The sequence below is a fragment of the Cornus florida genome, unplaced genomic scaffold (assembly GCF_030987335.1).
Source record: "Cornus florida cultivar Cherokee Brave unplaced genomic scaffold, ASM3098733v1 CherokeeBrave_3.0.0_Hap2_Chr11, whole genome shotgun sequence".
In the NCBI taxonomy this organism is placed as follows: domain Eukaryota; kingdom Viridiplantae; phylum Streptophyta; class Magnoliopsida; order Cornales; family Cornaceae; genus Cornus; species Cornus florida.
This window is the reverse complement of record NW_026775581.1, coordinates 85,091,744-85,118,724: the sequence shown is the minus strand read 5'-3', so window position 1 is coordinate 85,118,724 and position 26,981 is coordinate 85,091,744. Positions and strand designations below refer to the sequence as shown.

The 26,981-nt window shown below is 34.5% G+C and overlaps 3 protein-coding genes across 4 annotated transcripts; 1 reads left to right on the top strand and 2 right to left on the bottom strand.

Annotated features, from left to right (window-relative positions):
* Positions 1-7,550: 7,550 nt before the first annotated feature.
* On the bottom strand, positions 7,551-9,991 carry LOC132283500 (pentatricopeptide repeat-containing protein At1g31920). The gene has a single exon (XM_059785446.1). It carries the CDS (start codon positions 9,462-9,464, stop codon positions 7,644-7,646), a length of 1,821 nt encoding a protein of 606 aa, XP_059641429.1. The 5' UTR covers positions 9,465-9,991; the 3' UTR covers positions 7,551-7,643.
* Positions 9,992-10,737: 746 nt separating this feature from the next.
* On the top strand, positions 10,738-14,772 carry LOC132283501 (uncharacterized). 2 transcript variants are annotated; one of them, XM_059785447.1, is made up of 2 exons: positions 10,738-12,355; positions 14,348-14,772. In XM_059785447.1, exon 1 carries the CDS (start codon positions 10,831-10,833, stop codon positions 12,271-12,273), a length of 1,443 nt encoding a protein of 480 aa, XP_059641430.1. In that variant the 5' UTR covers positions 10,738-10,830; the 3' UTR covers positions 12,274-12,355; positions 14,348-14,772. The 2 variants fall into 2 exon arrangements, with proteins under 2 accessions (XP_059641430.1, XP_059641431.1); XM_059785448.1 differs by lacking the exon at positions 14,348-14,772 and adding an exon at positions 13,120-13,254.
* Positions 14,621-21,922, bottom strand: LOC132283503 (26S proteasome non-ATPase regulatory subunit 13 homolog A). The gene is made up of 6 exons (XM_059785449.1): positions 21,648-21,922; positions 18,152-18,598; positions 17,439-17,519; positions 15,920-16,116; positions 15,719-15,818; positions 14,621-15,155 (listed from the first exon to the last, which is right to left on the bottom strand). The coding sequence occupies exons 1-6, from the start codon at positions 21,795-21,797 to the stop codon at positions 14,970-14,972; spliced, it is 1,161 nt and encodes a 386-aa protein (XP_059641432.1). The 5' UTR covers positions 21,798-21,922; the 3' UTR covers positions 14,621-14,969.
* Between the last annotated feature and the right edge of the window lie 5,059 nt (positions 21,923-26,981).

Below are 26,981 nucleotides of genomic sequence, written 5' to 3'. Positions count from 1 at the left end.
TCAACTTAATCCGGTGCTTCGCAGTCCATGTTACTACAGTGCACCCGGATCAGTAACCGTTAGATGAGATGATGATCAGTAGATTAATGCAGTGCAGCATGCCCACGAAGACTTGATGCAATTGACGAATCAGAACACGCCGCGTCAGCAGGAAGCTTCAACGCGCGCGTGGCTGACTCCAGACACACATAGACGCGCGTAAAGGCACGTGTAAGCGCGTGCGCGTGTGGGAAAAAGTGGCAGCGCATGTGGGGACTTTTGGAGGCACGTGTGTGACCTCTACAGCAGCTAGAAAAGTCCAGAATACCCCTAGGGACTGTTTTATAATTTCTAGAACCTTAAACCTTTATTTTTTGGCTTATGGTTGGTATTTACGGGTTTAACGGGACACTAAATTATTATTTTATTACCCGTTAATTATTATTAAGTCCGATTAATACTTCTAAATATTAATTGTATCATTTTTAGCACAGACCGCTAACTAATCAGATTTATTTTATTTAATGGCATTATTATATATTAACTGTGTCATTTTGTTAAAAAGTATTTATCATTAAGGTTAAATTAATGATTGCATGATTTTAATCATATAAATTGTCCGTTATAAACTGTGGGATTATTTATATTGTTAATGATATATAAATCATTATTATGCTGTGTGCATTACAGGTAGTAAATGGACTGATTAATAAATTAAAGTCGCATTTATATTATATGGATGTGTTGTCATATAAAACCATGTGAGCTGGCTAATAAGTTTAGACTCATTTATACCTTATTCATTCGTTGTCATAGACAGATGTGTGGCTGTCGGGGTATATGGTTTAATATTATTGGCATATGTTACCAAATTGATATGCTCAGTATATTCATTAGTACTTTGAGATGTGTTACCACTGTGTAGGATTTATGGTATGTGTTGTCAGTACTGTGCACTGTGTATTAATAGTTGATTTCTCAGGTGGGGAAAGGCGACACTTAACCACCTCATGTGGGTCTAAGTGATCACCGTCTATTCTGGTTGATATCTTATTATACATTGTGTAGTTTCATTAGGGTATATACAGATATAGTATACTTCTAAATAATAATGATTAATTTATTTGATTCTCTGATTTGGGTCATAGTAGAGAGGACTTGCTCATGGATTTAACCTACCATTATTGTTATTTCAGGACCCCGTCACTTCCAGTCTCAAGGTTAAAGCTTAATAGTATAGGACCACTATCCGAATCATCTACTATTACCATCTAGCACAGGATAGAAGTTTTATGCAGTATTTGGATTTCAGTTTTTATTTACTTTTGTCGTTGTACTTTCGGGTTTAGTTTTAGGAATCCTTGACATAGGATTTCCAAGTTGTAAAGAGGTATTGTATTTAATAAAGGATGGATGGATGTTTTTTATTATTTAGTATTCCTTTCATGTCTAAAGTTCTTGTTTTATTATCACGTTGTTGTAATATTTCAAATTTTTCCTATTTTTTATTTTCTGGAATTTATTTGATTTTTCTAGATTATTTTAATCCTTACCTCATTTTACGTGTCACGCGGGCCCCTAGAGTCATTTTGGTCATTTCCTTGAGCCGAGGATTTTGGAAATTTATTTTTAATTATTTTAAGTCAAATGGAAGTGACAGTATCATTTTAGAATTTTTCATAAGTCGGGACGATTTCTGGACTCGAGAACTTCTCCCGGTTTTCTCATTTTAAGTGAGGGGTATTGTAGTCATTTCACATGCATGTGTATATATATATATGTGTGTGTGTGTGTATGTATGTATCTATTTTGGTGGGAGATATTTTAGGGACTTAGATGGTATTACATTAGAAGGTAATGAACAAAAGAGCAACTAACCAAAAGTGTCATCCAACCAAAATGTGACAAGTGGCACACCAAGAACCACAAGATCAAATGTTGACCAAGCCATCTCTTTTCTTCTTCTCCACTTCGGCCGAATCTCTCCCTCTCTCAAGAGTTTTCATTTTCTCTATACCTATATGTATCTATATTACATATTGCTTCCAAGTCATTTTTGGAAGGTTTAAGTCATGAATTTGGTGATTATTGAGGAAGGAAAGTTGGAGAGCATGAAAAACACTTCCATGAGCACAGGAACCCACGCACTAACACGTGAAACACATACGTCTCACCCTGAACACCGCATTATACTATACGCAATCGTTTAAAAGTCGTGCCCCAAACACTACACTATGAAACCGATGGAAAGACTAAGATAACCGCGCATCTAATAGCTCGATCCAAGAGCTAAAGACCTACGTCATTCATTCGATAAGAACCGGCACCCAAACAACCCTGTAGCAACTGAGTTCCTCACCTACTCGGGTCAAAACTCACACAACTATCTATACCTCAACAAGTACTCTACCGTACTAATAACTATCCCATAATATGATACAACCCCGTCACATCACTTAAGATTTAAACAACCATGACTCAATACCCTTCACAATACCATACAAACACATGCTTGCACATACCGTACTCACTACTTACCACATTATCATTTAAAATAAAACTGCACAAACCATGCCTACCACTTGCCGTTACCATAATCCTCAAACTTGTCATCTTATCACAATTAACATACTTTCAAATCACATTTACATATATACTGATATTGAAACATATAAGCACTTAGCAAATAAGTATGCCTTTAAAACCGTAAACATGTAAGCAAATAGCAAGTAAACATGTTTCATAAAACGGTAAGCACATAAAAACAAACACGTAATCAACGCAGGTCAACCTTCTACCCCTCTAGGCAAGCCACTACTTGTCGTCTGAAAGGCATTCGAACCTAACGCTCTAATACCAAATTTGTAACGACCCGAATCCGAGGGTTAGATTCGCCAACCGAGTTCTTACCCGAACTCGAAGTCAACTAAGACAATACCATCATACCCAAGGTCAATACATCATTACTAATTAAAATGTACAAATTTCTTTTACACAATTTCCAATGAATTTAAATACATAAACGAAGCCGCCATGGCTTACATACAACCTTATAACATTATAGAGATTTTTAGCGTCGCCTAAATCTGTGAATACAAGTCATACGCCATTTCTCCTCCGATTCCCTAAAAATATTAAGATAAGGGGTGAACTCAATAGCTCAGTATGAAATGCCTAAAACACCGGTTTTTGACTCCCTTGAGCCAACAACCAAAGAACATGAATAGAAAAGAAGCTGGGGTCATGGAATTGGAGTCCGTATAACATTTATAACATAACAATCAATACACGCAGTCACATATCACCATTCTTCAAAATCATGAACATGATATGAAGTGTGATGCATCCTATCCCAAACTTGGTCTTTACCGACCCAACACTCACTTTTCGAAAACCCGCTAAATGACTTTACGGAGGCGAGATTGATAGTTATCTCCGGTTCCAATTCTCGCAAAGCCTAGCAACCATTAAAGGGCATAGTATCAACTTTTTCACGCCCTACACCGGGTCGCGCTCCCTCTAGTTCAAGCTAGCCCCGAACTTACGAAATCCGATTCATTTCTAAATCCTTTCCTCACAATCCTTTCCAAACACATTTCTAAAAAAAAATCATTTCAAACTCATTTTTCCCAAACCATGCCCATGCCATGAATGGAATCATGCATGAATGAAATTGACATACACATGCTTGCATTTTATCAATTTAGCCATATATACTCATCATCGTAATCATTTATATACATATAACCTCAAGGAAACATTTCAATGCAAGGCATGCTCTTTAAACACCTTTGCAACCAAGCACATATATATATATATATATATATATATATATATATACACACATACATACATACACAATCAACATCATCTAAAGCATGTTTTGCCACAAAAACACATAATTAACATTTCAAATTTATCATTTTTAATCATGCTTAACAAGAAATCAAGTAAATGAACTCAACTAAAGTTAAAACTTAATGGTTTAGACATCCCTACCTCAAAAGTAACCAAAATTCATCCCGGGCCGGAAAAGTTAATGCCGGACAACAGAAGTCAACGCTAGTCAATGCCACAGAATGAAAAATTGTTCGGTGGGAATGTAGCCGACAACGAGAAGATTCTACTGTTCCAAAGGCTCGGCTCTGGAATCCGACTCGAAGTGGTCAAAACCCTCTCCAAAGTCTTAGATCCAAAAACTTTAAAAATTCGTAAAATAATCACCACTTCTCCAAAAATTAAATTCTTTAACTATGTGATAGAGAACAACAAGAAGAACATTTTCCTTCACAGAACCAACACCAAAAACCCTACCGATTGGCCAAAAAATGGAGGAGAAATTTGAAGCTAAAAAAAAAAAAAAAAAAAATTGAATTACAATGAATAAGAGAGAGATTCCATGAGAAGAAAAGCAGAAAGTTAATGGTCTGTAATGACCATGTGATGTGGTCATTATAATGGTGTTAAAAGTGGTGGCCGGTCCCACGGCTAAAATAACATTTCCTTTTGTCTTTTTATTTATATATATATATATGTGTGTGTGTGTGTACATACACTAATCACACCACAATCACATATTTAAACAGAGTCACATAATTATGTACCAAATAAATATGTACAAAATACAACGGTCCCGAAAAATAATATCTGTGCACGACAAATCTGGTAGTAGGCCCCGGGGACCTCCTTGCCCGAAAAAAAAAAAAAAAAATACCGAAATGACAACCAATGCATTTTCAAGAGTCCTGAACTCAGAAAAATATCCCAACCTACCTTCACAACTCACATGGCACACCCCACGGTATCCGACACGCAAAACGAAACAAAACTAAAATAATCAAAAAAATTCCATAAAATGGAAAAAGGGAAAAATCAAGATCATTACACCTTTTCAATTTTAAATTATTCAAATTTGAAATTTAAAACTCAAAGAATATATATGGAAAAGATGTGAAATATATTGTTTAAAAAAATAATGTGGACAATTATTTTGGGACAGACAAAAAAAAAAATGATACTTATTTTGGGATAAAAGGAATATTATTTAACGGTTAGTAATAATTTAATGGTATTATTGAACAGAACTATAATAAGGAATTTATATGTGTATTAGTTATCTTTTTGAATTTATATTTGTATCGTCCTGTTATATTTGTGTAATCATCATATAATAATTTAATATGCTACTTTAACTGCTAATATTTTAAGCATTAAGTATTTTTAAGTGTTATTAAGTATTACTATGTATATTTTAATTCTATTACAGTTTTTAAGGGAACATATAATTAATGTTTTGTCTCCTTTTAAAATTACATGTTGTCAATTGTCATTTGTATAGGTTGAGAGATTTTTAAAACATAAAAGGATAATTGTGAAAAAATAACATTGGTTTTGAATTTTTGATTTTTTGAATGAGACAACTAATTTGGAAAATCCTTAAAAGGATAGATGGACTAATAATATATGAGAGAAGGAGTACCCTATGTATCATAAATAATTCCTATTAATACTCAATAACAAGAGAAAAATAATAAATACCCATAAATAATTCTCTCTCTTCATATAAATAGATTAGGTTAATATCTTATTATAAATACCCATACATACATGGATATGCCACAAGAGAAGCCACCAACTAGTGCAATCAAATGGCAAAGTTCACCAATTTCTACGTTCTCTTTGCACTACTCGCATTTGCTGCTGGTATATTATTTTTCTTTCAAATTTTCTAATTAAAAATTCATGCTTACATGTTTCTTTTTATTAAAAATCTATATCTTATTATATCGATGGCTATTGATTAGGGAAGTACTGCATAAAAATTAGATCCTCTCCCATTTGGAGGGTCATATATACCACACTATATAATTTGTTTGTTTGTTTGTTTGTTTGATTCATGTAGTTGCGACTACCATGGTGGAAGGATGCACGGAGATTATAACTTACCCATATAATCCACCAAACTTAAGTTGTCATGACGCTGATTGTGATGACCAATGCAAGAGGTTCCATAGTAATTATGCTAGTGGATACTGTCTTGGACACACGCCTGTTAGAACTCAATGTCAATGCACTTGGCCCTGCGCAGATGAAGCTGTAGCTTAATTTGCTCAGCCGGATCCAATAATAAATTAATAAAAGATCTAGTTTCGTTAATTTCTTCTATATATATATACACATTTCTATGATGAATGATTTCTTCATTTGAATATATATTTGGTTTGGATGAAATTATTCCATGTGTGTATTGTCATTTTGCATATTCCAAAAAAAAAAAAGTGGTAAATTCATATTGTGAGATAAATTAAAGGAGAGTACATATTGCAATTGATTGAGGATTTAATAATATATATTAATACATCTTTTTTAATTATCAAATCAGAGATGGTAGATATATGCTCACTAAATCAAAAATAGTAGATTAGGACTTTTTCACATCAACAATTAAGATGATGTATATCCTCACACATGAAAATCTAAGTTTTGGTCACTAATTAATTATACAACATTATCTATTTCGGCCGAATTTTAAAATATTCTAAGCTTTTAAATCATTTGTTACACCAAATTAAACAAGATTGATATTAATATTCCTCTAATTTAATAATGCTACCAAACCAATTATTTTCATGAACGTTGCATGAAGAATTGAACTAAAGGAATCATGAAGTATGAAATTCGATCATCTGATTTCGTGAGCGGCTGTATAATTTACATCTTCAACTTCAAAAAGTAACTTACTATTCAATCATCTTCCACATGATCAAAGGGACTTTGATTTCTGGATATTTGATGATATAATTTTTCTGTACAATTAATCCAAGGTTTTTTCGTCAATTTGAATATAAATTTCAATACTTCTTTAGCATGTTTGAAGGTATCAAGTGCCTAATGGAGGAGTATCGTTGAACATCATTCCATTTTCAGTTTCAGGAGATGAGAACTTGTCTAAAGGAATTAAGGCACTAATGTCATGTCCTGAGTAATAACTATTATAAGCAGTACTTCTTACTATCATCTGTTTTTTCTGTTCTTTATCGCATCAAAACGTTTAAATGAGAAGCCTGTTCAGATTGTCCATTGAAGAAACGGTATCTAACACTCTATATTGCACAACCTCTTCAAGCTACCGGTGGACTAACGAGTCCTCTCTATTGTTTTTTTGTTCTATACTTAACATCTGCTTGATTATATATATCTATATGCAATTGTAGATCATAACTGAATCACAATTTAGGTTCTTGGATGCCACTACGGATATAGAAGGTTTTCCGTTGGCTGGAGTTCCTGATGCAGGTGAGTTCAATGCCATTTTTGCTGTCATCTTATGGGATTCAAAACAGGAATGTGACCAAAGCATGAAGGAGTTCACTCACTAGAGCACAGTGATCCACAAAATTGAAGGAAGATATTACATTAGCAACTGCTTTCGGTTCAAATTAAATAAGCTGGTATTCCTATTTGATAGGTTAAAGTTATCATTTTAGGTTCAGGAAGCAGAATGCTTGAGCTAAAGTTAGACATCTTTCACTGGTGGTCTTATTGATGATAACGGTAAATCACAACTCAAAAACACCACACAATTTAAGATGAATGGTCATATCGATTAATTTTTTGAATAAATTTTATACAAAGCAAGAAGGATGGGAAGAAAATTTTTACATTCACCAGTAGTCCCTACAAGAGCAAGTTCCATCTTTAAAATGGTGGAACTGATTTCGCTCCCTAACAGTTATCTTTCTTTCATAGATCATTGAAATTAATTTCGTGTAAGTGTGACAATCACTACACATTCTGATGTTTCTTGCTATCCTTATAGGAGATCCCTGAGATGTATGTATCAGGGCGAAGGCAATTGCCAGCTTCTGACTATGCCGACTTAATCGCTGTCTCTTCTCTTCTTCATCTCCATCAAGCAACACTTGCGATGTGTCGGGGGTATAGCCTTCGAATTTCAACTGCCACTCCATCTGGTGAAGCATCTCATAGGTAACATCACAATGGGGATGTGACATGTCCTGTGAAACAAATTTATAGACCTTCCTCTTCACCTCTACCAAGCTAAATCCAACCACTTGGGTCAATCCCTTATGAACCATTTTGGTCCGAGTCAAAGCCACATCATGCCACTTTTGAGCTTTCGCATACATATTTGATAAAACTACATAGTCACTAGCAGTATCTGAGTTTAACTGGAATAGTTTTTTTGCTGCAATCTCCCCTAATTCTATGTCATGATGAACCTTGCAAGCGCTGAGAAGACAGCGCCACAAAACATCATTTGGCTCCATTGGCATGCTGTTGATAAGCTTGAAAGCTCTATCCAGCATATCAGCTCGGGCCATGAGATCTACCATGCACCCGTAATGTTGCATTGTTGGTTCTATCCCATGCTCAATTTTCATTCTTTCAAAACATTGGAGACCCTCCTCAACAAGGCCTGCTCGACTGCAAGCACTCAACACACCTACATAAATGACATCGTCTGGTTTGAACCCCTCTTCCAGCATTTCTGAGAAGACCTTTAGAGCTTCCAGACCTCGTCCATGCATGGCGAGGCCTGAGATAATGACACTGCGGGACAATTGGTTCTTCTTGGCCATCCTTTGGAAAAGGCAAAGCCCTTTTTCTAGAGATCCACATTTTAAATACATGTCTATCAAGGAAGTCTCTACTATAACATTGAGACCACTCATGTTCCTTAATAAGGACCCATGTGTGCATCTTCCTAAATCAAGGGCACCCAAATGTGTACATGCAGAGAGCACACTGACTAATATACTCTCCTCAGCCTTCCTACATCCTTCACTACTCATGTCACCAAAGAGCCTAAGGCACTCAGACCACATGCCCCTACCAGCATGAGCTGCAATAAGTGCACTCCAAGAAGCAATACTCCTCTGATCCATCTGCTCAAAAACCGCACAAGAGTTCCTCACCTTCCCACACTTACCATACATGCTGATCAAACTATTCTTCACAAATTCATCATCTACAAGTCCTAGCTTGAATACATGCCCATGAATTTGCATTCCTTCCTGAAGTGCTGGTATAAGCGCACACGCCTTCAGAAGAGCCGGATACGTGAAATTATCCGGTTCAACCCCTCTATCAAGCATATCATCATACACAAAGAGGGCTTCCTCTAGGTTCATACTCTTGACATGCCCTCTGATCATAATATTGAATATGAATGAACAGGGTTCATCGATTTGACGGTAGATTGAGCTTGCATACTCCATGCTGGCCCAATCCGAGAGAGCACAAGTTGTAACAAGATTGCTGGAACAGAAAGAGTTCCCAAATAACCCCAACTTGAGGATTTGGCCATGTACTTGCCTAAATTCTTCTATGGTCTTGCATTTCTTTACAAGGGAGACACATTCTTGTTCTTTCAGCCTAAAGTCAAATTTTAGGGTTTGTGGGTGATCTTCCTGTGGCACCAACAAATGGGTTTGATGGAGGACAGGTGTCCTGATCATCATGTCATCTACACCATGATATACCAATTAATCTAGAATTTCTAAATTTAGCATAGGCAAACTAAATATAGAGCAATATGAAATCCATCATGTTATTTGACATCAACTTTAAAGTGAAACTGAACAAAAGAAACAACAAATAGAAAAGTGAAAGAAATTGAACCAGGAAAGCAAGGCTGCAATGCTTTGATGAATTGGAGAGATGAGTATAGCTAAATTGGGCAAGAAAGTGATCTCAGTTGTTACACTGATGCTATGACTCTGTTGAACTCAAAAGGAACGCTTGACCAAAATAAAGAAGAGAATGGAAATGAACTCCTCTTCTTTTACATGGTTTGAAACCTCTCTTTAGTTTGATTGTTGAGGATGGGAATATTTTGTAAGCAGTTGATTAGAGGGGACGATTTGAATCTCATCCATGAGATCTGGAAGAGAACTCTAGCCAGAGAAAGCGTATCAGATTATGGGACATGTAGATACCAGATAGGATAATGTTTTTTTGAAAGTTGGATTTGGATACACGCTAGATTCCTTCATCGACCTCCATAACCAATCATATTATGGGAAAAATCCAGTAGATCCTTCCAACTGTGTGTTGTAAGATGATGTAGGACCACCTTCTAGTTTTGGAAGGAAACTTTGGAAAAATTATTTGGGACAATATAATATAATCGACTTTTTAACAGTGACACTTCTCTTATTTTAAATGTTATATTTATTTTTGATTATTAATTTAATTAATTTATAAATTTTTTTTTCTTTTTATTGACAAAATTACCTTCATCGTCAAGTCTTTTTTTCTGTCTTAATCTCTATTTATTTATTTATTTTCTTAATCATTTTAAGTGACATTGATCAAAATTTCAAAAAATATCACAATTTATCCTAATATATATTAAAAGATTAATTTCTCAAATTTAAAAAACTAAGATTCCCCCCACATTTTATGGGACGAATTTATTTTTATTTACTCTTTTTATCTTTTTAATTTGAAACACGTTTTGCATCCCTCATAAATTATTCATTTTTAACACATAAAATATTGGACCAAATCTCAGTCTTCAAGCCTTACCCACCATACCATCATCCATGCAACAAAAATGACTAGTATAATGCGCTAAATTTTCATATGAAGTGTAAAAGGGTAAATTAAAAAATAATACTGTAATATGTTTTTATTGTTAATTTAATTTTTATTTTTACATAGACAACAATAATACATTAATTTTAAATAAATGTCTAGTTACTGTTATATAAAATCAATTTTTGACTTGTACTCCTAGGATTTTCGTTTCCTTCGAGTACTAAATTTACTTACTAGTAGAACGTTTGCCTTGCTCAAGCGGGCTGAAGCACAGAACCGCCGTCAATGGAGGACAAGAAGGAAGCTGAACTCCTCATCCTACCACCACCACCAACCTCTCAAAACCCTAATTCGAACCCCAATCACTCCCAACAACCACAATCACAACCACCACCACCGCAGTCTCGGCCGCGGCCGAAGCGGTTCGTGAAGAACCAAATCCCGGACTCCATCACCGCCAACGCCGCTCTCAACGCCGCCATCGCCCTCCTACCTTCCAACTACAACTTCGAGGTCCACAAGTGCGTATGGCGCGTGCTCTCCACCAACGCCAAGCGCGTCGCCCTCCAGTTCCCCGAGGGCCTCCTCATGTACTCCCTCGTCCTCTCCGACATCTTCACCGCCTTCGCCGCCGTTGACCGCTGCTTTATCCTCGGCGATGTCACCTACGGCGCCTGTTGCGTCGACGACCTTTCCGCCGCCGCCCTCGGCGCGGATCTCCTCATTCATTATGGTCACAGCTGTCTCGTCCCGATCGACTCTACTGTAATCCCCTGTCTCTACGTCTTCGTCGACATCAAGATCGATGTTCACCGACTTATCAACACCATTAATCTGAATTTCGATTCCTCACTCATCAAACAGCTCATTCTGGCAGGGACGATTCAGTTCGCAACGGCAATTCGGGAAGCGAAACCTGAATTGGAGAATTCAGGGTTTAGGGTTTTGGTGCCTCAGTCGAAGCCGTTGTCGGCCGGGGAGGTTCTGGGTTGCACTGCGCCCACGATTCCGAGAAGTTCTATCAATGATGATGACGAAGTTGTTCTTGTTTTTGTGGCAGATGGGAGGTTCCATTTGGAAGCTTTCATGATTGCAAACCCTAAAATTAAGGCTTTTCGATATGACCCATATCTGGCAAAGTTGTTCTTAGAAGAGTATGATCATAAGGGTATGAAGGAAACTAGAAAAAATGCAATTTTGAAGGCAAGGGAAGCGAAGAATTGGGCAATTGTGCTGGGGACTTTGGGGAGGCAAGGGAATCCGAGGATTCTCGATAGGTTGGAGAAGAAGATGACAGAGAAGGGTTTGGATTGGACTGTTGTGTTAATGTCGGAGCTATCTCCGGCTAGGGTTGCTCTATTCGGGGACTCTGTCGATGCTTGGATTCAGATAGCTTGTCCCCGGCTCTCAATTGATTGGGGTGATGCATTTGAGAAGCCACTTTTGACCCCTTTCGAAGCTGAGATTGCTCTTGGTGATATGCTAGGTTGGTGGGAGAAAGTGAACTTGAATTCAGATTGCAAGGATGGTTTGATTTGTGCAAAAAATGAATCGTGTTGTGAGTGTAGCAATGGCAGTGCAACAGATAAGGAAGAGAGTATTGTTGATTATCCTATGGACTATTATGCTCAGGATGGGGGAGAATGGAATTCTTGTTACTCGAAGAAGCCATCACGGCCTCCACGGAGAAATCTTCAATATCGTAATGATAATGCTGCAGTTACCTAAGATGAACAAGAGGCTGCAATGAATTCCTAGGATGTGATCACTGACTATATTCCATGAAGGGTACTCAAACCTCATAGTCCAAGTGAGTGTGTCAAATTTTGCTTGTAATTTTTCGAATTATAATGCAGATGCTTGTTATTTAGATGTTGCTTTAACCTCCATTTTCTTTTATACATTGTAATGTAGGTGAGTAACAAAATGAGAGTTGAGAATTGCATTTGAGCTATTCTGTTAGTTTTTTCTCTGTCCCATATGTATTAGCATTTTTAAACAATTTTCTCCAAGTGAGTATTTTGAATTGCAATAATGACTACTGCAAAATGTTTTGTTTCTAAATGTTTCTTTACTTTCCGTTTTTTTTTTCTTTTTCTTTTTTTTTTATTGTACTATTGCTATAGGAGAATACAAAATATGGAAGCTGAGAATTATCTTTTGCTTTTAGCTGTTCTGTTAGTTCTTTTCACCTATGGGGAGAGAATTCGTAATTTTTCTTCTTTTTCCCCCTCTATCACTCGTATATTTGCCAATGATGATAATTGAAATTAATCTCTTCTTCCATCAAGTTCCTGAAAGGAACTACAGATGAGAGATAAATAAAAGTAACCAATATCTGTTCTGGTTAAAACAAGTGATGCAACTAAGAATTCAGCACAAAAATCCTGGAAATAATCTCAATTGACCAAAACTAATATTTTAACCGCATGGTACCTTTCAAATATATATATATATATATATATATATATAACGACAGATTGTTATAGGACATACTCTTTAGAAGCCATCCTCACACCCACCTCCCCCGGAAGTTAAAAGAGGCTTGAAGGACTGGTTTTTGACACTTTGCAGGGGGTTAACTTGAGGGGTGTCCTATGCCCATGTAGTGGCCCATGGAACTGTCAGGTAAGCATGTAACTTTTCTTCCATGGAGCTACTTGGAAAATAATAATAGGAGATTTCTGTCCATCAACAAAAGGTTAGTATCATTTAAATGCACTAATTAGTTATGGATTTGCAGTTTTTGTTATTGTGTAAAAGCTTTTAAATAACTGTATCCCATACAAGTTAAGCTCTTGAAGCTATGGCTCTTCCTTTTCTAATTTTCTCCTGGAAAACGGGCTTGTAAGAACTATTTTTAGTTCTTAATTATTTGCCCTATAAAAAGAAAAATAAGGATTTATTTGGATTGCTAATCCTGGCATTCTGAAACCCAAGTGTTAGATGTTACATGATTAGAGTATTAACCTTTTTCTAATAATCTGATTTAAACAGAGAACTTTGATTAACAATCTGACTTAAACAGAAAGCTTTGAGCAGTGATAGCTGTGATTCATTGCACAATTGTTTATAACCTCTATAAATCACCGTAACGATGGAGATATTGAACCTTCTCCAAATCTTCTCTATATCCAGCTTGTTTGAGGCTTGTGCAGGGTGGAACCGCTTTTGTTTTAAATTAGAACCCAAAAAAATACAAGCTTCGGCCAAGTGCAGTCAGCACTTCCCTCTGTCTTCTGAATTTTGTGGAAATATGGATATCCAAATGAGTCACTAGGAATCTCTTGGAATTATCATGAGAATTTTTCCTTCGTGGCATTGTAACTTGCAAGTTAACTTTAGGGTGCTATTGTTAGTAGCTTCCCAAATGAACCTTTACGGAAAGCATGAAATAGGAATAATGCATGGAGAGAGAATTTATGTGGCCGACCCACTCATATATGATTAAGGCAGGCGAGGATGACCACAATGATGATGATTACTACATATGATAGTGTGAAGAGTGAGGATGTCAGGGGTTGGGCTATCAGGAGCTGACAATATTGTCGTGCTAGTAGATCAGGACTCAGGTGGTGGGTTTCATGCTGATTGAAGCAATTGAAGCTTTAAATGATACACTGCAGTTGCAATCAGAATCAAATTTGGACTGTGAAACAGTTGAAAACGCAATTTTATTATTATCCAATGAAATTTTCAACATTGAAAGAATATACTTTTCTGCAAGAAAAATTTTTCGTGATTTATTTCAGATTAGCAATGGTTAATAAATCTTTGTACTTAAGCTTATATGTTTCTGTAGGGAATGCACACCATTGAAAATTTGAAGGCTCGTTGGAGACTTGATGACTAAATTGTGTCCCCCAAAAGGTTCTTCTTGAAAGAAGAAGGCAGATAGAAGTGGAAATTTAAGTTGGTTCACGTATACAGATGCAATGCAAAACCCACAATAAAGAAACAGGGCTGTTCCAGAAGAGTATACAAAGCGCAGAGATGATGTTCTACTCCGTCACTTTAAACTTATTAATAATAAATGGTGATTACCAAACTGAAGATGAAGTGTGTACAGATAGTGTAAATCAAAATGCATTTAATCCACCAAAGAATGGATCACATCTGATTGTAACTAAAAAATAACTTTCCAGTACACGGTTCGATAAACATTCTTAAAAATAAACAGCCATCCTTCAATTGACTCATCGTTGTCTCCTGATTCTTGGCAAGCCACTACAAATGGGACAGTTCAAACAAAAGAAAATACAAGAGGCTGCTCCTATTAAAAAAATTATGCATGAAATGGTAAGGCGGTGAGAGGACACGTAAAAGCTTTGCCCAAGCGACAAACTGTTTCATCATCTTTTGCCTACCTGTTCGTTCTGAACAGGAACAGATTCTCACAAAGGGCAGTAATCAAGAAATCAAGATCACGATGCCACTAAATCAGGTGTTTCTGCCTCAACAGATAACAAAGTAGTGTGTACTTTGCTGATCCAATTGTCAAGATGATCACGCAATGATTTGATCTGGGGAATCCCCAAAACTCTTGGTTGCACCCAGGAAACATGAACAGTTCCCTCAACTTGATCAACTATTCCCTCAATAAGATGAACCTGCAATAAAATTTCCCGTTGGAACTTTTGATGGACAAGCTTTCGCAAAATTTCAGAAAGTAACCAATGGGCACTAGCCCATATGGTATGAGCTCTCTTTACCAAATGAGGAGGTTGAATGTGAACCTCAGTAGAGGCAAAATATATGTAGTGGGTGTGTGTGTGTGTGTACTTTTAACTTTCAAGAAAAGGGATTTCAGAAAGTAAATATCATATCAACGAGGTAATGCAACAAACTAGAATAGGGAAGCACAGGCAAAGTGCAAAGAAAACAATCACTTTTAGCAGCTAAGGAACCCAAAAATCTCATTTCTTATAATCCATAAAATCATCAAATTCAAAACTTGAATAGCTCGAACAAGGCATTGAATATGATGAAGTTGATGAAAAAAATAAAAGTGGGAAAAAAAACAAATGCAAGTCAATAATAGACCAAGCATTCACAAGACAAAATGCAGAAAATGAGAAAATAAGTGTGAAATATATCAATAACAAGCAAGTCCAACGAGGCAGAAATTTTAAGCGTTCATAAAACAGTCAAAATTTCAAGAATGTGCACTTACTGAAAGGCTCTTCATGAGAAGATACTCCACATCCTCCACAGTAAGTTTTGTGCGCTCTGCAATGATACTTAATGGAATAGTTCTATCTTCTGATGGTCGACTGCAAGGAAGCACATATCAGTTGCATCATAACAAGATATGCAATGCTAATGAATGAAATACTAAAATAAAATCAGAAGTGCAATGGAAATACTAACATACCTGAAGATGATTTCCATCAAGCAGAGAATATTAATCTTTTCCAAAAGCTTCTTCTCATTCTCCACTAGTGCTGGTTGAGCACTCAAAGCAGCTCTATGCACATGGCATAATTCTTGATAGTGAATTAAATCACCAGCATTGAATGCTTCGAGAATATAGTAGAGCCACTCAACCTTTGTGCCCAGTAGAGACTTTATCTGCAGAGGTTATAAGATGTCATATCCCAGTGTATCACATTGCAAAATAGAAAGTGTACAAGGAACTGTTAAGGGACAATGTATGACGTCAACAATGTCTGCATTTGACTTATGCTAGTCCATCTACGTAAAATATGTGTAAAAGGAACCCCAATGGGTTGGCTCAAGTGGATAAGTGTTTCAAGTGTCCCACATCTGATCCGGATGGGGAAGTAAAAGGGTATATATGGGCTGGGTGTTAGCCCCACCTGACAGCTTAAGCTTTTGGGTCGGATCGCGAAGCACCCACCTGTTACAGTTGGTATCATGGTATCAGAGCCAGATCCAGTCTGTGTCACACCAAGTGCCCAGCCCGAAGGCTCGACCGCAACATTGACAGATATGCAATCCGGTCAGAAAGAAAACTAAATTGGGAAAGAATAAATTCATTGACATGCATGATTCGTTAAATGAAGACATAGCTCTAGATTTTATAGGAACATTTGCAGTTTGCACTTTCGCAGTAATCATCAAAGATTACGTACATCTTTAACAAATCATAAAATCAAAATCTTCCCAAAGCAACCTTTGGTCTTTGATTCTCCAAAATTGGTCATTGGACCTATTGGTCCAAGGGAAGCAAGTTTAAAATAAAATGGAGAAAACTGTATCACCATAGAGAAATATAATCAGAAAATAGAGTTGAGGATGTACAGATGTTGCACCCATTATCATAATGGTATCTTTTTCCATTTTTGGCCACTTTTTGCCAGGTATTAGACTACCAAAATCTTGTTCCGTGATTCTATTTATCCAATAGCACATCCTCCCGTGCAACTAGAAAACAAAAAATACCAACCACCTTGTCTCTTATATACTCCACCATCATCATCCTAGCCTTAATCCAAAGCAAAAAAGGTTGGCCACATGAAATTTCTTATATACTCCTTCCATCCCATATTAGAAGTCCTTTTATAACTTCTAGATGTCCCAAAATAAATGTCCCTATTGAAAAGTCAACATACACTAAATTTCCCTTTTACGTAAAAATAATTACCACAAAACACAACATGGTAAATAAGTAAATTTTAGAGGGACAATTTTTTAAATTCAATATTTCCCAACACAATACAAATGCATTACATGTCATTTTCTGAAAAAGTTTGAATCACTTTTGAAGAGAAAAACTATGGCAGGCCAAGAGGTAACATTCTTTCCTCTCATCTCGTCCCCTCTCTTTCCTTCCCATCAAACGAGGGAACTGCATCCATCCTACCCTTAAGAACTTTGGATAAGATTGTATGACAGAAAAAATTTTACAATGCCAGTGAAAATAAACTTACAATTGGATGTGCAAGCAGTTCCCCAAAGTTATATATGTTTTCTCCCAGCAATGCCGATAGGGATAAATCAAATGCCAAGTCCTAAAACATGATACAAAACAGTATTAGAAGGCTAATTTTAACAACAGACAGCTTAACAAGGCATGGACACAAAACTTGAAGAATTAATCCACATTAATCAATGACTTAAAATCATAATGATCTTATGCTTCCTTGGTAAGATGCGATTCCTCTACAGTTACTACAATACTACTATCTTATGCTTTGATTGTTTGTACTCACAAAAGATTCTTCAAAAACATTTTAACTATAAGTATCTTAACTCTATACAAAATTTACTTTTAATTATTAAAACAAAAATTGAAATCAATTAGGTTTCAAAGCCCAATTTGAATCCAACAGCACACTCGATAGCCATGATGTAGAAAAGGAGAAATTTCAAAAAAAAAAAAATCAATTCAACTCTAGAGACTTAAACTGCATAAAACTGAAACATGAACAAATATATTTACAAGTTGCAAAAACAATAACAAAAGAATGTTGAAACATGCTTGATTAAAATATATAAGTATTTTTACTAAAACTGATTTCAACTCTCAACTAATCTAACAAGTCAAAACAACCTTGTGACGTACAGCAAATAAAATCATAACAGACACCTTGTATTTGTATCTATTTTTAAATAATAATAAACACATACGATAATTGTGTACCAGTTTAAATGATTCTGAAAGAGACTCCACTGATGTGTAAGCTAAATAGAGAAGAGCACTTCTGTAGAATTCAGCAAATTCTTGGCGTGATTTATGGTATTGAGATGAAACCCAGTAATAGCTGGCATATACAGAGGGATCAATGTCGGTCATGCTGTCGAGCATACTCTTTCCATCTTCTAGAAGTTTCTTGCACTCTTTGTGTTCCCCATTCTCAAGCTTGAAGATAGCTATTTGCATCTTAATGTAAAGGATTGGCTCCTCTATACGCATCTCTTTAGTGGCTCGAAGCTTTTCAATCACCCCTTCAAGATAACTAGTGGCAGCTTCTTTCTCCGAATACTGTCGAGAAACTATGACAGCGAAATGCGCAAGCTTCAGAAGATTGATCTTAGTCTCAAAGTCAGTGATGAAATTATGATATAACTGTATGAGAGCATCACCAGCCTGAAATTAATTACAATGGAAGGTGTCAAATGTGCCGAGAGAGAGAGAGAGAGAAATGGAGTGTTCAAACAGGCTTTCAGTCAAGCACAAGCAGAACATAGATACAAGCAGCTCAAAAATATGTGTACATAATAGATTGCATAATGCAAAAAATAAATAATAAATAATTATAATAATACTCTTATTTGCAGTAAGATCTAACCAGAAAAAAATAAGTACATCTATAAGCTGCAGATCATAATTAAAATTTTCAGTAACACCAAATAAGCTAGGCAAGAAAACTAAATAATTTGGAGTAAGAAAGAAATATATATACACACATATAAATTCACATAATTCTACTTGATTGATTATAACAACTCCATTCCTTGTCATCCCTACAAGTTTGAAAATTCATTGGTTCCCACTTCATAACACAAGTTAAAATCTCATTGTAATATGATAATTCTAAGCTTTGTTCAGTAGGAAGGAAGGAAGAGGTGTTGAGAGAAGATAGGAAGGAAGTAATAAACTTCCTTCGTTTGGTAGAGAGGATACAATGAGATAAAGGATAGTAGGAGCGATGAGTCATCCTACCTCCTTTACAAATTTTCATCCCTCCAAATATGGGAGTAAGAAATGAGGGAAGACAAGTGGGGCTATTATAGAAGTTTTAAATTACTACTATCCTAAATTATACAAACACAGTAAATTACTATTATCCTAAATTAAAACTCTCCCTTCCCTTCTCTCCTAATAAACAATAAATTATAAGTTTATTCTCTTCTTTTCATCCAACCAAACCAAAAGAAGGAAGGACACAATCTCTTATCTAAGGATGTCTCATCCAACCGTTCTTCTCTACCTTCCATCCAATTTTTTTCTTTCCTACCGAACGAAGCATTAGTTAACTAAGGCTCCTCTTTCTTTTACACCAAGGTTTGATTGGTGAACATATTTCAACAAAAACCGCCACATATTTGGTCTTCATTCTTTCTCCTGACTGCTATGATAAGGGGAAATGATCTACTGAGTACTAATAACTAACGAGATCCATGAAGTGAAGTGAAATGAAAACCTTGCCTGAAGATGACAATGAAATGCGTATTGCTTTTAAAATATTCCAGACACCAAAAGCCATAAACAACCCATCCCTGGCATGCAAGGGCACTGAGATACTAAATATCATCAGTGAAGCATCGCAAATTGCAATTCAAACAAAAGTGAAGATGCTAACCTCAAAAAATTCTCTTCTTTATAGAAGAAAATTGAAACACTGGTCAGATGAGTGAAAGAAGGGAAAAAAAGTAACACTCTTTTTCGTTATCAATTCTTCACAAAAACTATTCTGAAAATCACTTCCAAAATCCTGTCCATCATAGAGAAGAATGGTCTACCAAATAACTGGCTGACACAGATGACTTTCTCAATAGCATTTGTTAATAGCGGAGCTAACTCCTATCATATCACATTTCATATATTGCACCTAATTAAACATTCAACAAATTTTCAAAGAGGCTAACTGTGAAAGTGCTTCTTTAGAAACCTGATACATCCAAACCAACTGAACCAGTTTAATTCAAGCCAAGAAACCGTCACCAAGCCATATCACTCTACATGTGATTTTTCCACTTGTTGAAAAATAAAGCATTAATCCATCAAGCTAGTAAGCCATTATAAACACAGCTGACACATAAGTGAATCATGACCTCACTTTTCAAAAAGAAAAAGTAAATCATGACCAGGACAACTCGCTTTGCCCAATGAGATAAAACACATTAAAAGAATTTCATTTTAACCCAAAAAACTTAGGGAGTTATGGTTTTGTTAAGATGTGAATTCATGGTATCATTTCCTACATAAAATATATAGAAAAGTTCTTTTGAATTTATTTACTTCACATTTCAGCAAAAGTGTAATTGAGTGAATATTAGGCAGTTTCTGAAGTTGCAAGTGTTTATCAGAACATCCTTACCCCAGGGGAAAAAAAAAAAGATAAAAAAGTGTGTCAGATCTAGGAATTCGTGAACTACCACCTGGATGTCTTCTTGAGAGAAAAGATAAACCAATAATTTGGTTGGATTTTGAGTTTGAACTAGATTTAAAGACATTGGTAACAAGAATAACAAACCGGGTCACATGTTAGCCAATAATGACCAGAACATCAAATTATGTGACCAATACCACATATTCTTTAACATTGTTCTGATTATTAAATTGGTATATATATTCAAATCATAGAAAAAGACAAGGAGAAAAAAACACTACTCTTATATAAGCAAGGTATTTCTTGATTGGCCACAAGATCGTTCACTGCTCATTCTAAGATTGTCGCAAATAAAACTTTTCTTGTGTATGGAATTTGCACTAGGGGGTAAGAAGGTCAAATGATACTATAACATCCTTATATGAAAGTTGCATTGAATTAAATTTGAAGAAAATAATAATCTTTTTACATTTTAAGGCAGGATTAACTATTAAAAATCAGACACAGAAATAGTTTCATATCTGTACAAGGTTTAGACTGGTCTCTGCTAGTTCCAGACCTATTCCCATTCTCTCTATCAATATAACTTGAAATCCTACAAGTTTGCCTTTTTCTTGTTAGGTCATTTTCTAACTGCAAGTTTTAAGAATGTTGGATGCTCGGGGAGGCCATATAGGCTTCCCTCAGTTAATTCAGGTATTTCCTTCTTTAGAAATATAACAACAAAATAAAAAGCTTCAAATTTGGGTTTCCTTATCTTTTCCTCGATTCACTCATAAACCAAAATCAAATTGTGGACCTTTTTATAGACTCTAGCACCCATTAGACAAAAAAAAACCCTAACTTTAACAATAAACCCCGAAACCCCACGAGATCTCCAAACCCTAATTCAGTAAAAGAATTAAACACATCACCCAATACCCAACTATATAGCAGAAGCCCTGAAATTTCTTAAACCCAAATATATCACAAAGCCAACTAATGGCTAAGGAAAATAATTACAATATATATATACACACACACACATAAACATGGAAATTGTGATTGAAAAAGGGCAAAAGCATCGATAAGAAAGGTACTGGCCTGAAAAACAGCTAGAGCGACGAACTGTTCGAGCTTGAGAGTAAGCTGATGCCATAGCTTCTTCTGGTACAGATCTGCTAGCGTATTGTACCAATCTCCAAGCTCTGGATGGACATTGCGCAGAGAATCGAGGTACTGAAGAGCGGCCATGGCGTGCTCGAACGGTAAACACGAAGGTACAGAAAAAGAAGAGAGGTTTTGAGAGAGAGTGGGGGAAAGAAATCGAAACCCGTTTCGTGCGTTTATATGTACACACAGTACTTTAAAACCTTTTTTTCTCCTATTGTGTCTTTTCTTCTGCTCAAAGGAAGGAATGGATCCAATCCGGGTTTCTTCAGTTTTAGGAAGATGAAAATTTTGTTTTATCGGTCCGACCGACCCGGCTGATATGGGTTTGATGTACGGTTGCAATTCGTAATCCCAGCCTAACCCAACCCATAAAATATTCGTTCGACTTTAATTCAACCTTAAATTTACTTTCAATCGGAGGCCAATTCATCATTTTATTTTTCAAAATGAATTTATTAATTGGATCGGGATTTCGAATTCGATTGTGACTTAGTTCGGGTTGCTTACATGATTGATCTTTACAATAAAAATTTAATCTGATCTTGAGTTAAATTCAAATTAAATTACTTTTAAACACCAAAGGTTTTAATAATTTATTATAAATTTTTAATAATTTATAAACAATTTTTTAAAAAATTAATTCTTCAAAATGTTAAAATATGGTAAATTAAAATTTAAAAAAACAAAGTTGAAACAAAAAAAAAAAAAAAAAAAAAAACTGATCATAATTTGAATATTATATATAATATATTTAAAATAATATATATATATATATATATATATGAAAATAAAATTAAAATTTGGGTTTTAATTGGGCTTGGGCGGCTAACACTTCTATCCAAGTCTAGGTCTAATTAAGTTCAGTTTAAAAAAATTTAATTCAAAATCAACGTTAATTGTAAAAAAGGCAAATTACAAAAATTCCCCCTCGACTATTAGTCGAAAAACCCGTTTATGAATATTTTTGGCAAAAATTTCCCCTCAACTATCCCAAGGGGGTTTTTTTAACTAATGTCTGTTTAAGTGATTGTTTGAGGGAATTTTTCGAACTAAATAACTCTTTAAAAGATTATTTTTCAAACAATTTATTTATTAATTTTCTCTCTCTCGACCAAGCAAGTATGTGAAGCAGCAAAGAAAAATTACCAAAAATAATAATAATCATAATTATGGAAAGTCAATAAAATCATATTTAAGCTATGTATAATTAATAAAATAAAATTGAGTACAACCGCACGTGAGAGAGAAAATCCACCATGGCATTGAAATAGAAAAAGAAAATATTAAGCAACTCAAGAATTCCTTCAGTACACTTGATCTTTAGCAACCATTATAAAGTAAATTATTTAAAAAATAATAATTAATAATTTGTCATGTTTCCTTAGTCCAATTTCTTTATTTTCCTTTATTGAATTATGCTACTGCAAGGTAAGTGGACTAAATTAGCAATTAAAAAGCAATATAATTTCTTTTTCAAATCTGAATTTTTTTTTTTTTTAATTTTTTTTACTTATTTTGAGAACACGAAATATCCCAAAGTAATTTCAAGGGGTTGGCTTAGTGGTAAAATTACCTGAGCTTGGGTGCTTAGTAGCACCAAGGACTGAGGTTCTATTCCCATTATGAACTTATAACAACTTGGGGCCAGGCCTCCTCTGCCATACTTAGCGACTTACCCGGGCCGGGGTGGGGAGGCCGTCCTTCCAGGATTTTTGAGACGAAATTATTATAGTTGATGTACTAAAGTTAAAAACCTAAAAATATAAAGCTTTTAATGCGAAATGATATCGTTACCCTCAATTCAATTCACAATAATTTAATTATTAAAGATATTTAAGTCATTTAGTTTGAAAGAAATGTTTTTATCATCTCATCATATATTGTTTTGATACTACTAGAAAATTACATACCATGAGGACGAAGTATAAGGGATAATTTATGAAAAGTTTACTCACTCTTATTATTAAGATGTTTTTTTTTAAAAAAAAAATAATAATAATCTTATTATTAAGATGGTAAGAAACCAAAGGAAACATAACACTTTTTGTATACAAATGGTTTGTTCAATTACATGGATGAAATAAGGGGAAAAAAAAAGAAGAAGTCATAGATTAAGTGAATATAGCTAGTATTCTTGGGGCCTCAACTATTATTTACATGTGCTATGTCATGTTGTTCAAACAGTGTTGAAAGATAAATTTTTCACAATTGGGGTTATCGATCTGCTATTCGCTTTGTGTTCGAAGGAATAAGAATGTTTGCTTGATGCGGAGAGAGAAGAATAATTTGTTAAGGAGTAATTTTATCCAAAAAAATTCACAACCACTTAAACAGATATCAGATAAAAACACCCCCTTAGAATTTTTTACCAAAACATTCACAAGAAGGATTTTTCGCAATTGAGTAATAATAAAGGGAGATTATAAAAATAGTTGCTCAAGTTTGTGAAAATTGAATTGAGTTTGATTGCCGAGCTAAGTTACATCCATTATTTTATTTTTAGCAATCCAAGGAATCAATAATGAGCAAGCAAGATTGGTTTAGGTATTTTAGAATGTTGTATTAAATGAATGATTCATTTGAATATTTACATATCTCCAAAAAAAAAAAAAAAAAAAAAAAAAAAAAAAAAAAAAAAATGAATAAATTGAGTGGTTACGAATAGAAACTCTTATCATGATATGTCTATCCAATAACATTACTCATATTAAGGGACGTAGAGTACTTGATTAAAAAAAAAAAAAAAAACAGGCTTATGGGATATCTAATAAAAAGATGGTGCAGTAGTTGTGTCAGTTAAATACTATACACGTTTGATTTTTTTAATAAACAATATTAAATCATGGTCAATATTGGGGGCAGACTGGTTTGATTTTGATCACATAAATTATCCCTAGTACTCCTATACAATTTTTTTTTTTTTAATTTTTAAATCATAGCAAAATTTTAAAATAATTCGTGATTACTAGAAAATGGTTTGTTGAAATATTATATATAGAATTAATCTTAGAGGACTATTTTTAACTTGTTGAAAGAAATCAGGTTTGATTAAAGAAAGAAAAAACAAATTTATTTGAAGAGAATAAAAAATAAAAGAAAATTGAAGCGGAAGAAGAAGAGTAAGAAGCAAAAGAAAAAAATAGAGAGATGTTTGTAAGAAGATAATTTAATGGGGAACATTATGTAATATTTTATAAATTATAAACATATATAATACACACACCATAAGCAAAAAATATTATTCACACCAAAGATAATTTTGTGTATATATATTTATCGATTCTGAGATCTATAGGTTCCAACTTCTTAATTTGCTTGTAGCTCTCCATCGACGAGTCTAAAACATAGGGTGACAAAAGGTGACAACAATGTCCCGACAGTGTTGGAGCATAATGGCTCTGATCTAATTCCGGCTCTGAGAGGCCACTTGGAGTAAAAAGCTAAAAGGATTACTAACATTTGGTAGGGAAAATAAGGTAAAAATTTGCTCTGTGGAGTATATATGTGTTCAGGTAATTTTAAGTAATTGTCAATTGTGATTCAAAAACCCTAAACTCAAAAAGGACGGCAAAAGAAAAAGACAGTTAACTCATGTAGGGACGGATCAAGGATTTCCAGTTAGGGGCACAGTGTAATATGACAAATATAAAATAAAGGAAAAAATAATAATAATAAAAAAACAACAACAACAACAATGGAAGTTTCACCAAGTGAGCACAATGCTTGATGTGGTTTAAAAGTGAGCAAATCAGTTTTAAAAGTGAACAATTTGTCCCCTTACATTTCACTTCTGCCCACTTTTCGTCGAATGTCATTGTGCATTTACCAAACTATCCCTTATAATAAATTTTTTTTAAAAATATATTGAAGGCAAAATATCTTAAATGCCCTCTAAAATAAACTAATATGTTGACCAAGTGTGTAACTTATCATTTGGGCTTCTGCATGTATTATGTAAACCTAAGCTTTCCCTGCTCTCTTTTTCACAACATGTCTTTCACTTTTTTCTCATCTATATATATATTTTTAATTATTATTATTTATCGTAACATTTCCTCATCTCTATTCTTGGTCGAGTTAAGTAGAGAGCAAAAAGAGCGTACCATTTGTGGGTTCTTGAATGTTGATCATATTAAAATGAGTGTGTCTTGATAATAACCAAACTAATTAGCAGGTAACAGAAAGACAAGTGAAAGTAGAAGAAACAAGTGAAAGAAATGTACAGTATATTATATTAAATATATTTTTATCCTAGTAGGTATTCACACACCCATATCCATGCCTCTATTAAAGTTCAAACCTCCGATCTTCTTTTGGGAAGTAGTGTTCTGATATTGCTGGGCACTTGCTCGTTAATATCATTATATTAGATTATACATACAACTTATCATAATATATATATAAATATATATATTATATTGATTATTGGTGGGTACTTTTGGTATTAATAAAAAATATCAATCATATGTATCACAATATGGACGGAGAGTGGTCGAAGGTGAAATGTAAGGAAGCAATTTGTTCACTTTTAAAATTATAGGGACTAATTTGCTCACTTTAAAACTACAGGGGGTATTGTGCTCAATTGGTGAAATCTCATGATTTTTTTGCACTTTTGGCTAAAACAAAGAAAATTATTAAAAAATGCATGCTAAAAAGAAGAATTTTAAGAAGTACAAAAATAGAAAAGAAAAGAAAAATGAGAAAACTTTGAAAGGAAAAAGTTAGAGTTTGATTGAGGAATGGAAATTTGACTTTTTCTTTTAAGAAAATTAAAGGATAATGAAGACTAAAAGAGAAAGAAAAAGTTAAAAGATAATTTTAGAAACTAAAATATTTAGGAGGGCACAGTATAAAAATTGCCATATATATATAAAAAAAAATCATAAAGATACCACATATTGTAGAGGGCGTCTAGTACGTGCCTCCCTAGCCTGCATTGGCTCGTCCTTGAACCCATGCATGAACTTGTCAATCTTTTTTACTATTGTTATATCATTTTTTGTTTAATTAAAAAAAAAAAAAACAAAAATAACTAAACATTGAACTAAGATTAATTGTAATAAGAAAATGTAGAGGTGTTTAATTCTAAAAGTAGGGCAAAATATTAATCCTTGCTGGTTAAAAAATAAAAAGAGAAATGTTTTGAGTCTAGACCTTGTATTGGAGACTAAATATTTATTAAAATTAAAAAAAAAAAACTCACACACTGTTTTTTTCCTTTCAATATTCTTGAGAAATAAGTAAGTAGCTGAACAGGAGCTC